This window comes from Nicotiana tabacum, chromosome 1, assembly GCF_000715075.1.
Source record: "Nicotiana tabacum cultivar K326 chromosome 1, ASM71507v2, whole genome shotgun sequence".
Taxonomy (NCBI): Eukaryota; Viridiplantae; Streptophyta; class Magnoliopsida; order Solanales; family Solanaceae; genus Nicotiana; species Nicotiana tabacum.
In genome coordinates, this window is record NC_134080.1 from 43,057,567 (window position 1) to 43,071,402 (window position 13,836).

Sequence of the window (13,836 nt, forward strand, 5' to 3'; positions counted from 1 at the left end):
ACTATTGGCTCATCCTCTTAGGCGAACAGATCTGGCCATGGCTATGCCGGAGAAGATTTGAGGGCCGAGTTTTTGTTCGTCTTCATTTTTAGTTTTAATACAATGTATACAGTATTTTGCTTGGCCGGAAAAAATCATCTCCGACGAACTTTCTTCTCTTCTTTGCTATTTAGTCACATACAATGATACAAATATATTGTATTCTGTACAAATACACTCAAATACATTATATTTTTGTATAAATATATTATTATTTTTTTATCTGTATTTATGTATTACGAAGGTCTGTATTTTTGTAATACAACCGAATATCACTATGTTTTGTAATTTTTTGTTATTTGAATACATTGGAATTGAATACAGTGAAATGAATATGATGTATGATAGTGAATAATGAATATCTGTGAATTGAATACAATGTATACAGTCGAATTGAATACAACAGTATACACCTTATTTCTTGATTACTTACTGTATTTATAAATACAGTCGTGCGAATATATGGAATACAACATAGTAGCAGCGAAATTTATGTAGAATTGAATTTGTTGATTTAAATTAGGAGTGATACACGCTAATTGGTCCTCTTTCCGTTATTAAACAGCTGGATTCCCCTATTTTTTAGGCGAATTCCGTTACATGCATACAGTAGCGCGAATACAACGAATACAGTCGCGTAACAACTAAATAGTAGAGCTATAGGAAGTAATTATATGGTAGCAATAGGAAGTTAATAGCCACTAAACAATAGTAGTTTCTGAAAATTCCTCAAAAATCAACTTAAATAGCCGCTCGAACAAAAAAATAGCCGGGATATATATATAATGTAATTAGTACATAATATATGTCTATTGGCTAGAGATTGTAAATATTTTGACTGAGCGGCCAAATGTGTAACTTTCCAAAAAGATTTGCTTTGCTGTTTTTTTTTTTTTTGAAAGGCTTAACTTTGAACAGTTCAATGGTCACTGTTACCAATCAAATTGTAATATCATACGTTTGAATTTCATTTCCAGTGGCTAGTGCCTAATTTAGAGTGTGTTAGTTTCCTATTCAAGAAGGGCGCATTGTCTCTCAATAGTAGTGGAGACCCCCTTTAGAAAGGGGTGTCATCCGGCACTACTAAATATAGTTGTAAATCTAATAGGTAAAAATAGCATGATATAGCCAGTTTTCGGACTGGTCATTCAAAAATAGATAGCGTTTATCAAGTCAATAAAAAATAGTCATTATTTTGCTGCAATAGTGACCGGTCCGGCATAATATACTGGAATTTGGTGCACCTGCGTATGAACTCCAGCATATTATGTTGGACCGGTATACTTTGGTGGCTCCAGCATAATATACTGGAGACTGGAGCACCGGTGCTCCAAACTCCAGTATATTATGCTGGACCGGTATACTTGCTGAAACTCCAGTATATTATGCTGGAGTTCTAGTGTACTTATGCTGGAACTCCATCATATTATGCTGGAGTTTCAGCATACTTATCCTGCAACTCCAGTATAATATGTTGGAGTTAATATGTTGGAACTCCAGCATAATATGATAGAATTCCAGCATAAGTACACTAGAACTCCAGCATAATATACTGGCGTATTTTCTGAGTTTTGAACAGTGTTTTCGCTCAGATTTATCTTTACATGAAAAATGACTAAATTTAGATTACTTTTGAAACTGAGCTATTTTTGAGCGACCAGTTGTAAATCTGGCTATTTTTAAATTTCTCCCATCTAATAGGTGTATATAACGGGCCGACATTATTTGCAAAGTAATCCAAAGTAAATATTAATTTTGTCGTATTTCTTTTATAATGCTTTTATTATCTGAAATAAAGAGCATCTCTCACTAAATGAAGAGTTCAGTAATATCAATTTGCGAGTAAATAACACAATACTTCTTCGTAAGACATAAAATAAAGTCTCAAAATCAATACTCCCTCCGTTTCAAGGAGTTTAAGAAAAGAGTGAAGACTTTTTAACTTGTGGTGTAAAATGAGGTACACATATTTTGTGTGACTATAAATCATTGCATAAAAATAAATTGTTTTCAAATAAGAAAAATGGTTATTCTTTTTGGCACGGACCAAAAAGAAAATAGGTTCACATAAATTGAAACGGAGGGAGTATAATTTTAAGTCTAAACTCAGTCATAAGTCGAATTGTGACAAAGACAGACACTTAAAACCCTGCATATGTCACTATCGCCCACTACCCACCTCCAAATCCTCATCCTATAGGAAGGAGGAACAACAATTTTCATTTCTTTTTTCTTGTACTGGCACATTTGACGTTTCTTGTTTTAGTGCAAAGGGATACTAATATAAACTGTTTGACTTTTCATTAGGGTGTACGTGAATCATTTGGCGGTGCTTTATGGGGTTACACGAGCAGCAACCCATTTAATCTAGTCCATTCATTTTTGTTGCTTACCTATGTAGTAGAGTGAGGGGAGAGTACAGTTGCATTTCTACTTTAATGACTAGTGAAGAGATGAATATGAGTGCCTTACTTTTGAATGGAACGAGTTACACCGGTGGTAGATAGAGGCGGATTCAGGATTTAAATAATGTGGGTTTAATTTTAATATTTTTAACATTGAACCCATTATATTTTTAAAATTATGGGTTCATATCTATTATTTTTGCAATTTTAGTAAATTTTTACATACAAATTTTGACTCCGCGTTGAAAATTATGGGTTCAATTGAACCCGTAAATTATACACTATATCCGTCTCTGATGATGGAGCCAGAATTCACGAAAATATAAAAACGTAAATATATGAAGAATTTAAGAGGATTCAATCTATAACATCTGTACATTTAAAAAAAAACTAGTTATGCAGTATAATTTTCCAGGAGAAAGAATGTCAAGTAACACCCCTTGAAATAAGGTGACTCCGCCACTAAGTTACATTATAAAAATAAAAATAGAAAAAATATCTACGAGCGATACCAATATTTTATGATATATATGAAAGTCTCTCACGTTATAGACGTGGATTCCGCGAATCCATACTGTCTTCGTTCCGTCTCCTTCGTCCCCCCCCCCCCCCCCACTTTAATCGCGAAATTAAAGAAAAAGAAAATAACGTAATTGTATTAGGATAGATTGTCTACATCATACCTCTTAAAATGATGTCCTTCTTCGGATCCAGCATGAACACGAGATACTTTATGCACCGACCTGCCTTTTAAGGTAATTACATAATAGTGAATATTATTTCCTACGCAAACAATTATGTTGTACTGCGAGCCTGAGTTTTATTGTCATAATTATACCACGCAATTAGCTTATAAGATGGAGTAACAGTAATCTAAAACAGTACTGCTAAGTTGACACCAAGGCTATATCTTCTTTCTTTTCTTACATTCACACTATTCATTGACGGTTTTCTTTTCTTGTTCAACTTCTATTCCCTTTTGTAAGACAGGTGGAAACTAATCATTTTCGAAGTTTTCTATGTTCTAACAACTGAATACAATTTGGAAAATATTCCTAGAAAACATGATAATTTGATCCCCTTCATCTTTGTGACAAATATCAAAGTCCTCTCTTTCTCCCTTTTCCTTCCTACTTAATTTCACCATATCCCCCAACCAAATGTTATTAGGAGTTTAAAATATTCCTTAGTAATGTCAAAAATGGAAAGCGGCATCCACACTTGAGGAAAGTATTAGGTTTCCATAAAGATGACAGTGTGTATTAATTGGTAATTAAAGTTAGAAGTTCAGTAGAGTTTGAAAAAGATGGAGAATGGAGAAGGAAAGAAGAAGCCTGTTCCTTCTTTTTCCACATAAAGCCAGACTCAAATGTTGGCAAAAACTTTGTCCTATGTATTATTGCTTTCTCATTTACTCCCATGCAGTTATGGATATTAAGGTTCAGTCAAAAGATTATAGATGAGCAGGTGAACTCCTTTATTGCACTCTCCAACTCCCTCCACTCCCCCCCCCCCAACCAAGTGATCATCTGTATATAAACACACACATACATATATACAGAAAGTTATTATCAGCTATTATAAATCTATCACAGTTCATGTCACTTCATTTAAGCCCATCACAGTAAAATAAAATTATAGTATATCGTAAGGATCATCATAAATTGACTAGTTTTACGTTAACTGGCAACCTACCGAAAAACTTTTCTTTACTCGGGTTGGGGACCGGCAATGTAAGAGAGTTATTTATATTTATTGGACCAGAAAATGAACATTTGATGTATAGTGTACTTTGTAGACATACCTACCTTCTCTATAAATTCCATTACTAAACTCATCTTCCTCCTCTACCGACACCACTCTCTGTGATGGCTTTAATTCTTCTCATCTAACCCTCATTTCATCATTCATTTCTGTGTCTCCCTATATCAGAACTTCTGCAACTTTTTTTTTTTGAGGTTTAATTTTTCTTACAAATATTAATAATCTGTGACAGAGAAGAACAACATGGTACAATCAAAGAAGTTCAAAGGTGTCAGACAACGCCAGTGGGGCTCTTGGGTTTCTGAAATTCGCCACCCTTTGCTGTAAGTTCACTCCCCCACCCCACAACCAAAACTATACCACAACCAAAACTATAAGTACATGCAAAATGTACATGTCTGAAGAACTCCTACTTGTTAAATTTTCAACATTCTTTTGCTTTGAGTACTATGTTTTCTCCGGGATAAGAAAATGTTGTTGCACTCCTTCACTAGTACTATAAAAATGTCTCTATTTTAAAGATTTTCTACAATTTAATGTTTATTGAATTTCTAATATATGATCTCATTCTCTTCTAAGAGATCAAGTCCCTTTAAAAAAAAATAGGGTAGCCCGGTGCACAAAGCATCCTGCGTTTAGGCAAGATCCGGGAAAAGGCCGCACCCCAAGGGCCTACCCAGCCACTCTCGAACCCATGACCTATAGTCACACAGAGACAACTTGACCATTGCTCCAAGGCTGAAAAGTCTTTTTTTTTATAGGAAGAAAAGGATATGGCTCGGAACATTTGAGACAGCAGAGGAAGCAGCAAGAGCATATGATGAAGCAGCAATCTTGATGAATGGTCAAGTTGCAAAAACAAACTTCCCAATAGTAAAGGAGAATCATGGTAACAACAGTAATGACAAGAAATTCCCCTTATCTTCTGCATCTACACTGTCCACTGTGCTCAATGCAAAGCTGAGGAAATGTTGCAAAGATCCAGCACCTTCCATGACCTGTCTGAGGCTCGATAACGATAATTGTCACATTGGAGTATGGCAAAAGAGATCAGGAAAAAATTCAGGCTCTAATTGGATAACAAAAATTGAGCTTGGGAAGAAGGAGGAGCCTCATCAGAGCCATGACAGTATGAATTCTTGGTCTCTATCATCATCCTCTGGTTCTACATCCTCTTCATCTTCTTCTGAACTTGGAATTAGTAAGCCGTTGGATGAAGAAAACAGAGCTGCTATGCAGATGGTTGAAGAGCTACTCAATTGTAATTCTCCATTTTCTTCTGCACCTATTAGTGATCTCTCTCCCTCTTTTTCCAACTTTAAATGATAGCATCATAGCAAATGTGGGATGTAGTACATAGTTAATTAGGTATCCTTAGACCAGTTATAGTAACCCCCCCCCCCACCAACCCCCTTCTTTGAAGGTATCTTCCCTAAATACCATAATCTACAATAATAGGGCCTAAAAAAAGTTGAATATTCAACTGGCCATATCTCACTCCTTATATGATCAGATGTATGTATATGAAGATGAGTAATAATACTACCATAAAGTGGCTGATTTCTTAATTAAGCTCATTTAATCCTATAACACAAAATAGATTGCATGAATTGCTCCAAGAACCTTCTTTTATATCTTGCAGACTTGATATTTCTACCATTTTCCCCTAACCAGGAAATAAAATAAGTAGGACAATTCCTTTTCTAATTTATATTTTGAAGTCCTCCCCTTGTCCATGAATAAGAAAGAAGAGCTCAATCTTGTAGGGCTCTATCCCCCAGAGTAGGGGTAGGGGTAAGGTCTGCGTACACACTACCCTCTCCAGACCCCACTTGTGTGATTATACTTGGTTGTTGTTGTTGAGCTCAATCTTGTAGGGGCTAGGACTCCTCTCATCTATGTCTTATTTCCAACAATTTGAAAAAGTGCAAAGCTCAATGGAAGGGAAAGAAACCCTGGAAAAGAGTTGTGTTAGATGGGAAACAAGTGCATTAAATTTAGGCCAGATAGGACATGTGTGGTTTTAAGACTTGGTCCACCTAACCAGCTAGAATCCACTGGGACAGTTCTTGACCCCATTAATTGCTGCTGTACAAGTAGTGTCCTATATTTCATGTGGCTTGGGAAGAAAATGAGTTTCAAGAACAAGGTTGAAAACTGAAGGGCACTTCTGTTTAGTTAACAACAAACCATGTGGTATGAAATGATTTGCATTTCCTAAAACCCTTTACAGATCATCATGCCAAACAGAGACTAAAATAAGCTCAAAACTGAGTGGTTAACTTTGGTACCATATGAAAAAAATCTGAACTTCCAACTCAAAATCTCAAAGCAATAGGTAAAGCAGTTCAATTAAGAAGCTCTGTTGGATGACTTTTACCCCCGAACGTGGCGACATGGGATAATATATAACTTAACAGCAACAAAATATCCTCAGTCCTTTTCCTGTTCCTTGTTATCGCATATTAATATGATTAAACATGACAAATTCTTTCTTTCTGACCAAGAATAATAAAAGAAAAATGAAATTACAAGCTCATGAGACAATTCTGAAATGCGAAAACATTCATAAAAACCAAAAATATATGAGAACTATTCCAAGAAAACTCGGGCAACAAGCAAATCACCAGTATCAGCAGGCAAACTCATGGATGAAATTACATATAACAACAGATCAACGTAAGGAAACAGGAGGATTGGGAGGTCCTAAAGGACATCAAACCAGGTTTGATAATGGCAGAGAGGCCTTGCAGCCAAAGAGTTGATGAGTATCATATTTTGTCAACAAGATACCTTCCAAGGGAATTGATTGGCTTGGTAGAGTCGGAATACTGCAATCCCCTGTGCCTAATTTTAATTCGAGCAAGGTAATCTGCTGCAATCCATGCAAAACTTAGCATTACAGTACTTGAGATAGCATCTGGCAATTGCAACTCCAGTGATCTAGCAACCCAATGAGGATTGTAGGTGACCTGATACCATGCAGATGCCTTTCTTTCATACATATCATTCTTCTCATCATCGGGAAGAAGATCAAAATCAGGATCCATACGCTCGAAGACATTCCTGAACTCCTTCCTCAGCGTATTATATGCGTGCTTCAGCCTCTCTTTTAATTCCCCTTGCTTCTTAGCACTGTACTTCGGCATGGACCATATATGTCCAGTAACCACCTCTTCTTCCCTGTTAACTTTGTATTGCCCTAAAAGTCCATTCAACTGACCATCATAAGAACATTTGCTGTTCCATGCATCGTCTATGAAAGTTGTGGATCCTGGGATCTCAAGACTAGAGTCATATGGGATGTCGTTTGGGACAAGCTCAAGTCCAGCAGATACTTCACCCTCTGTATCACATACATCTTTCACTTGCCTATACAATTTGCCCAAAATTTTCTTTGACTTGTATGATTGGAATTCCTCTTTCCCCATGAAGTCGGGATACATTTTTGGTTTGAGGTCAAACGGCATGGTCACAAGTTTTCCAGTTTTGGGGAAGTCAACGGCTAGAGCAGCAAGCTCTGCCAATTTTAGGCACTTCTCATCCAAAGCTCCAAATTCACTGAGGTCAGCATGAACCACATGTGCGTTGCAGATTTCTCCTAGACTCTCTTGGACCATGTTTTTTGAAAAAAAATCTATTATGTCCTGTAAACAGAGCAAAAGATATTTAAAACTGAATAAATACGGCGCGTGAAAAATAAAAAATAAACTAATATTAGGCAACCAGTTAAATGATCCAACCAATAACAAGTTCCAAAAAGTAGACTTAAATTTCTAATCAAGCGCAAATTTTTGAATATAGCCTGATAGAACAAATATTTGAGCCATGAAGAGCACAAGATCTTTGCAAGTGTCTTTAGCTTTATCTTTTTATTTCTAGCGAGTGTGCCAACAGAAAAAGAGTCTCCCTCTTCTATTACAACTAAATCAACTACGGACAAACTAAACAACTTAAATATGATCAAATGCAAACAGCTTACCATAAAAAGGAAAATACACATATCAGAGAAGCGTCAAGTTGGGGCTCATAAGACAAGAAAAGTGAGAAACAAGTATATCTTACTTGTGCAACAAAAATAAAAACAGTTGTTAAATATAAATATTAGCTAAAAAAAGTAATGGTAGCTTTTCTAGAAGGCTTATAAATATTTCATCAACATTCTAACCAAATGAACATTATGTTGCAAAACAAACGTATAAGCATCTGAAAGCTAACCAAATAATTAGGAAGATATGAACCAAAGCTGCAAGAAATATAATTATTGTCGGGTAGCTACCATATGATTAACTTGACGACCCAACTGTTTGACTTCCGCAGGTTCATAGTTCATCGGGATCCAGCTTTTCTTACTGGGTGGGATGAGATTTTCATCCCAAGTCACAAAGTAGAGGTCACCATCCAGGTCACTTCCTGATGCTTCATTTGAATGTGGCCTATCCCCCTTCTGAGGAAAGACCAGACAATCATAGAGATGGTGTAAACCAGGAACATCTACAGCCTCCAGAATCCTCACATCCCCAGGATGAAGACACGGGTTCTTTGCAATTACAACAAGGCCCTTTACTACTTGAAGATTTTGCTTTATATCAGAAAATTTCGGACCATGCTTAATAAAACAATTCTCCAAAGAAGGGCTTGACACTTGAATAAAGCATTGGCCTTGCTCAAGCTCACCTAATTCATCCAAACAGCCCATCAACCACCTTCCCGAAGGAACAAATATCCTTGCCTTATTCCTGAGGTCCCCAAGCTGAGAAGCTCTTATGCTAGAGAGCATCCCTCTTAAATGAGGCTCACTTTGAGGTTTAAAACCTGCACTCAACATTATAGCTGCAGTATTTCCTGCCTCAGCACATGAAGCTGTGATGACATCAAAAGCCACGTCCGAATCCACGAGCATTTTATCCAACCCTGATATCATTTCTTTTTGCATTTCCCAGAATATTCCATCTTTAACGTCCAAGGAAGAGAGCAGGGTTACTATTTGCCGGTTCAGGAAACCAGGTTGAAATCTCGTCCAAGAGCATATTTCAAGGATAGTGTGATTTGAGTCGAATTTCTTCATACTTGGCCTCAGAGAAAGGCGGATGCCATCATTCTTTGTCGGCCAACAAGCAACAACACCTTTACAACCAGCATACCTTATCTGATAAGCAGAAGGAGGGTTGACACTTAAATGCAGCTTCTCTGCAACTTCTATAGCTAGATCTGCTGATATCATGCCGATTCCATCAGAGAAAACATACCCATTTCTTTCAATATCTGGAAGCTCTGAGTTAACCTCCCTTGAAGGGACTTCCACTGTTGCATAAGTTGATGAAAAGCACTGTCCCATCCTAGCTGCACATTTGGCGACATTCCTGTTACTGAACCTCCCCATCCAGCTTATGATGCCGGGTACCCTAATTTTAGGGTCTTCTGCAAAAAACCAGGCAGAACGATCCCTCAGCTGGTTAGCTGAGAATGCCAAAAAGGAGTACTTTCGACCACACAAATGAAATCCTCTACTCAGAATACTTTTCACCCTTTGGAAGATTGCAGTTCTCTGGGGATTCGAATTTGATGTGATTTCCCTCACAATGGTAGCAGCATAGTATGTCAGCACATTCCTATTCAAGTTCCGCATGCCCTCGTCCATGAATGTAACTCGCAAAAATCGATCTGCAACATGTTTATAATTCCTGAGGACTCTGTTGGAAAGCTCCACAGTCGGTGGAAGACAGTATGCTTTGGTTGGGGTGATAACCAATCTCCTAACCTCTACAATATCATCCAACTCTCCAGTTCTCTCGAGAAGTTTAGGGTTTTTCAACAGCCATTTCTGGATGCCTACTAACTTCTGAATAGCATCATTGACAGGCCATTTGTAAGAAAACATGTGCTTCAGTGCAGCTAAATTAACCTCCTCCTGACGACTTCTAAGTAAGTAAAAGAATTCATTAGTCATTTGATGCTGATTAACTATGCCTTTGTGCAAAACCGCATTCACCAGAAACATGACCTTAAAGCTTATACCTTCATTTTGGAAGCAGAAGAAAGGATCTGACATGGACACCCCAAAATCAGGCTCGTCCCTCACCCGGAGCATCTTCCGGTTACACATTTCTACCATGGGAACCCTATGAAAACTGAAATATGCCATGGCCTTCTCAAAGCTAGGACCATTGCGAGGTCGAATTGAAATACGGTAGGTATTACACCTACCAATGGCTCCACTACCTGTAATATCTGTGGTACGGATCCATTGATCATCATCGTCTAACAAGTCAAATGCAACTGATTCTTCAATATCATCATCAGCAGTTCTATAGAAAACCAATGGAGATGAAGCCAACTGCAACAGTATTACCAAAGACGTAAAGTCTTTACATTTCTTTATCTCATTGATTTCCCTTACCATAAACTCAATCTTGAAATTGCATTTTATAATGGCATGTCTGGCTTCACCCCTGAAAGAGAAAGCAGTATCCTTTGTGAAAAGTATTCTGCATGCCCCGTTGAATGGGTCCACAAAAAAGTCAACACCAGTGCGAGGTCCCCTCCAACCAACCACAAAGTCATCTTTACTAACCAGTACTCCCAACTCTACACTAACATCTGAAAATCTAAAGGGCATGGTAGTTCTTCTCCGCTGATTCAGACGATAGGGATTCTCAGGTCCCAAACTAACAATCAAAGGCTTCTTTCCTAATATGAGCTCATTACCCCCAGCAGCAGCCAGAGCATGCTTTGCGGACTCTGAAGATGCAAAATGAACGAATGCATGAGGTACCACTTTTTCGTAATCTTTCATTCTATGCACCCTCTCTGCATCAATGTCATAAGTTGGGTAAGAGTCAGGAGGGGTGGCTGAAATCTTTAATCTACATCTCCATACTTGTCCAACTTGTTCTTCCAGATATTCTGAAAGCATTTTCGCATTGACATCATTGTCAAACCCACCAACACTAATTTGAGTCACTACGAGATCCTTTTCAGAGCCCTCTGATCCCATCTTTTCTTTAACGAGTCACAAGTACTTTTGGATTTGCTTGTTCACACAATATCCAAGTTCACCTGTTATATGACCCAATATTTGTGAGAAAAATGAACATAACCAACATTAACTAAAAGGAGAAAAATGAACAACGAATGAGGCAGCAAAATGTTTAACTATTTATAGAATACAATAACGCATCAGGTTGCTGAGAAGGATCAGCTATGAGCTGGAAAATCATAGTTCATGATTGTACATTCGACTTGTTGATTATCCATTTAGACTGCATGGATAACCTTCTAAAAGGTCCTTAAGCATTTCTACTTTCTAAGTGCAGGAAAAAAAAACATTAACAAATAAATTAACCAATTATGCACGAGAAGATGAAATACAAGTGCACTGCATTTCAGTAGTTAGACAGTGATGAGACACCGTGGAAGAAAAAAATCAAGGAAGTAGAGGACAACATGGGTCAATAACTCCTCTTCTTTACCAATTGACAATTTGAAAAGCAGACATCTGCAAATCAGTATTTTGTACTATCTTCAGGTATTAATCATGTTTTTTGTCCATGACTCCTTTGGTACATCTGTTTATCAGATATGTTTGTTTCACTGCAAAAGGTCACTGACTAACCTTTCAGTGCCCATATTGCTCTTATTTATCTGGCTCTGTGAATTAAAGACATTCAATTAGCAGATAACTAGTCGAACAATCTCAGAACACATCTCTTAACCTAAAATTTGATACTCTCTGAAGAAGAAACCTAAATAAACAAACCTCTATAGTTGCAACTTTATTAAGTAATCGTGTTGTAGCACCATGTGAAGAATAGTTGATCAAACAAAATTATGCCTAATTCACTTTCTCGAAATCTCACCCATTTTCCCCTTGATTAAGGACAAATGATCAATTGATGCAAATTTGGATCAGAATTTCAAAAAGGTACAAACTTTAAGAAACCCAATCGAGAAAATTTCCATAACCCACTTTCTGTTACTAAAGTAAAAACAGAATACTGCATAAACAACGCCAGCCATAAGTGAAACAAATGATCAATTGATAAAAAATGGGATCAATACTTAAAAAAGATACAAACTTTAAGAAACCCAAATGAGAAAAACACATAACAAGAGAAAGAAACCCACTTTCTGTATAAACAATGCAGCAATAAGCGAAGCAAATTATCATGGATGCAAATTTGGATCAAGAACTTTAAAAAAGATAGAAACTTTAAGAAACCCAATTGAGAGAAAATGCAAAATGAGAGAAACCCACTAACCTTTCTGAACCAAATGACCATCAACAACACAACCCAAGAAAGAAATACAAGAAATTAGAACAGAAGAGTGAGTGAGTGAATTATGAATTGACTGAATTTGATGGTTCCCTTTTGCTTCTTGAAGAAGATTACAGTTTTGGAGACAGTGGGGGTCCAAGAGGGGGTTTGGCTATGGGGCCAGGGTTCCTTTTTCACGCGGGAAGGATGTTTTGAGTACGGAGAATATTTGCAGGAAAAGCAAACCAAAAAGAGTAATAATATGTACAATTCATTTTTTTAAATTTATATTGCCTAATAACCCTCCCTAATTATTTCTTGTAGTGATTTTATTGATTTTTTTGCACTTTTTTTGCGTTACATATTTATTAGTTATTACTATGTCGTATGACGCAAAATTATGCTCAATAACGCTTTAAAGTGGTCCCTCGTGTATTTTGTAGATTAAAAATATTATTGCTTACCCCAACATGAGTATTAGAATAAAATGAAACCATTTTTGTACTAACCAATGTGATAATCCTCGAGAAGGAAATACGAGATTTTTTCATTCCTATACACTATTGGAAACTTTATTACCTTAAATGTTCATGTTTAGTAAATTACCCTACCTACACAAATTTTATTTACAAAATATATATATTTCACCTTAAAAGGCTCCCAATTCATTATTAGTGTCTTCAACCTACTTAATAATAAACTTCTAATCTTTGCCACATTCAGAAAGCAGTGTACGTCGACGAAGAAAGCTAATCTCGTTTCCAAAATCCCTATTCGTAGCTAGGTGATGAAACCACTGATTGCAGCTGAACATAATTGGTACCTAGAACCAGTTTTATTTCTTCCAAAATAGGTACAGCAAAAGGCACATAATAAAGGCACACAAGGCTTAACACCCCCCTATTCCACAAATTGAACTACGACAATGTTGAACTCATTAGAGATATCACCGGCATTGTTGAAGCTTGGAACTTCAAGCTTCAGATGAAGATATGGATTTTAATAGATAAACAAAAAACTTATGTAATCAAGGAACTAAAATACGACAAAACTTCAAAGCTTTCTGGAGATGGAGATCGAAAGCAACTAAGGCATTATTTTGAGAGTTGATAGCCACTTCTATACAAATTTTATACAATATGTCTTTTGTATATTTTGTATCTAATTTATATATAGTAAAAATAATATATTATACAACTTATCTACAGTTATCTACAACTTATTTACAATTTTCATACATTATTTCTACTCAGTTATATACAACTACAATATCATACAACTTAAATATAATTTTTATACAATGTTGTTCAACTTTCATACAATAGTGAAATGAATAAAAGAAAAATAAATAAACAACAGAATATTTTTTC

The 13,836-nt window shown here is 36.5% G+C and overlaps 2 protein-coding genes across 3 annotated transcripts; one reads left to right on the forward strand and one right to left on the reverse strand.

The window, feature by feature from the left end:
* The first annotated feature begins 3,783 nt into the window (after positions 1 to 3,783).
* LOC107798715 (ethylene-responsive transcription factor WIN1-like) lies at positions 3,784 to 5,780 on the forward strand. 2 transcript variants are annotated; one of them, XM_075250331.1, is made up of 3 exons: positions 3,784 to 3,911; positions 4,441 to 4,531; positions 4,970 to 5,665. In XM_075250331.1, the coding sequence occupies exons 2-3, from the start codon at positions 4,452 to 4,454 to the stop codon at positions 5,532 to 5,534; spliced, it is 645 nt and encodes a 214-aa protein (XP_075106432.1). In that variant the 5' UTR covers positions 3,784 to 3,911; positions 4,441 to 4,451; the 3' UTR covers positions 5,535 to 5,665. The 2 variants fall into 2 exon arrangements, with proteins under 2 accessions (XP_075106432.1, XP_075106429.1); XM_075250328.1 differs by lacking the exon at positions 3,784 to 3,911 and having other exon boundaries at positions 4,216 to 4,531; positions 4,970 to 5,780.
* Positions 5,781 to 6,717: 937 nt separating this feature from the next.
* On the reverse strand, positions 6,718 to 12,686 carry LOC142161631 (RNA-dependent RNA polymerase 6-like). Its single transcript, XM_075250315.1, has 3 exons — positions 12,470 to 12,686; positions 8,488 to 11,267; positions 6,718 to 7,855 (listed from the first exon to the last, which is right to left on the reverse strand). Exons 2-3 carry the CDS (start codon positions 11,203 to 11,205, stop codon positions 6,980 to 6,982), a joined length of 3,594 nt encoding a protein of 1,197 aa, XP_075106416.1. The 5' UTR covers positions 11,206 to 11,267; positions 12,470 to 12,686; the 3' UTR covers positions 6,718 to 6,979.
* Between the last annotated feature and the right edge of the window lie 1,150 nt (positions 12,687 to 13,836).

What these genes read in the sequence shown, in the direction of transcription:
- LOC107798715 (XM_075250331.1), top strand. Translation starts at nt 4,452, where the DNA reads ATGGTACAATCAAAGAAGTTCAAAGGTGTCAGACAACGCCAGTGGGGC. An exon ending in GAAATTCGCCACCCTTTGCT is followed by an intron (nt 4,532 to 4,969) that starts GTAAGTTCACTC and finishes TTTTTTTTATAG; the next exon opens with GAAGAAAAGGATATGGCTCG.
- LOC142161631 (XM_075250315.1), bottom strand. Translation starts at nt 11,205, where the DNA reads ATGGGATCAGAGGGCTCTGAAAAGGATCTCGTAGTGACTCAAATTAGT. An exon ending in GTCGTCAAGTTAATCATATG is followed by an intron (nt 7,856 to 8,487) that starts GTAGCTACCCGA and finishes CTCTGTTTACAG; the next exon opens with GACATAATAGATTTTTTTTC.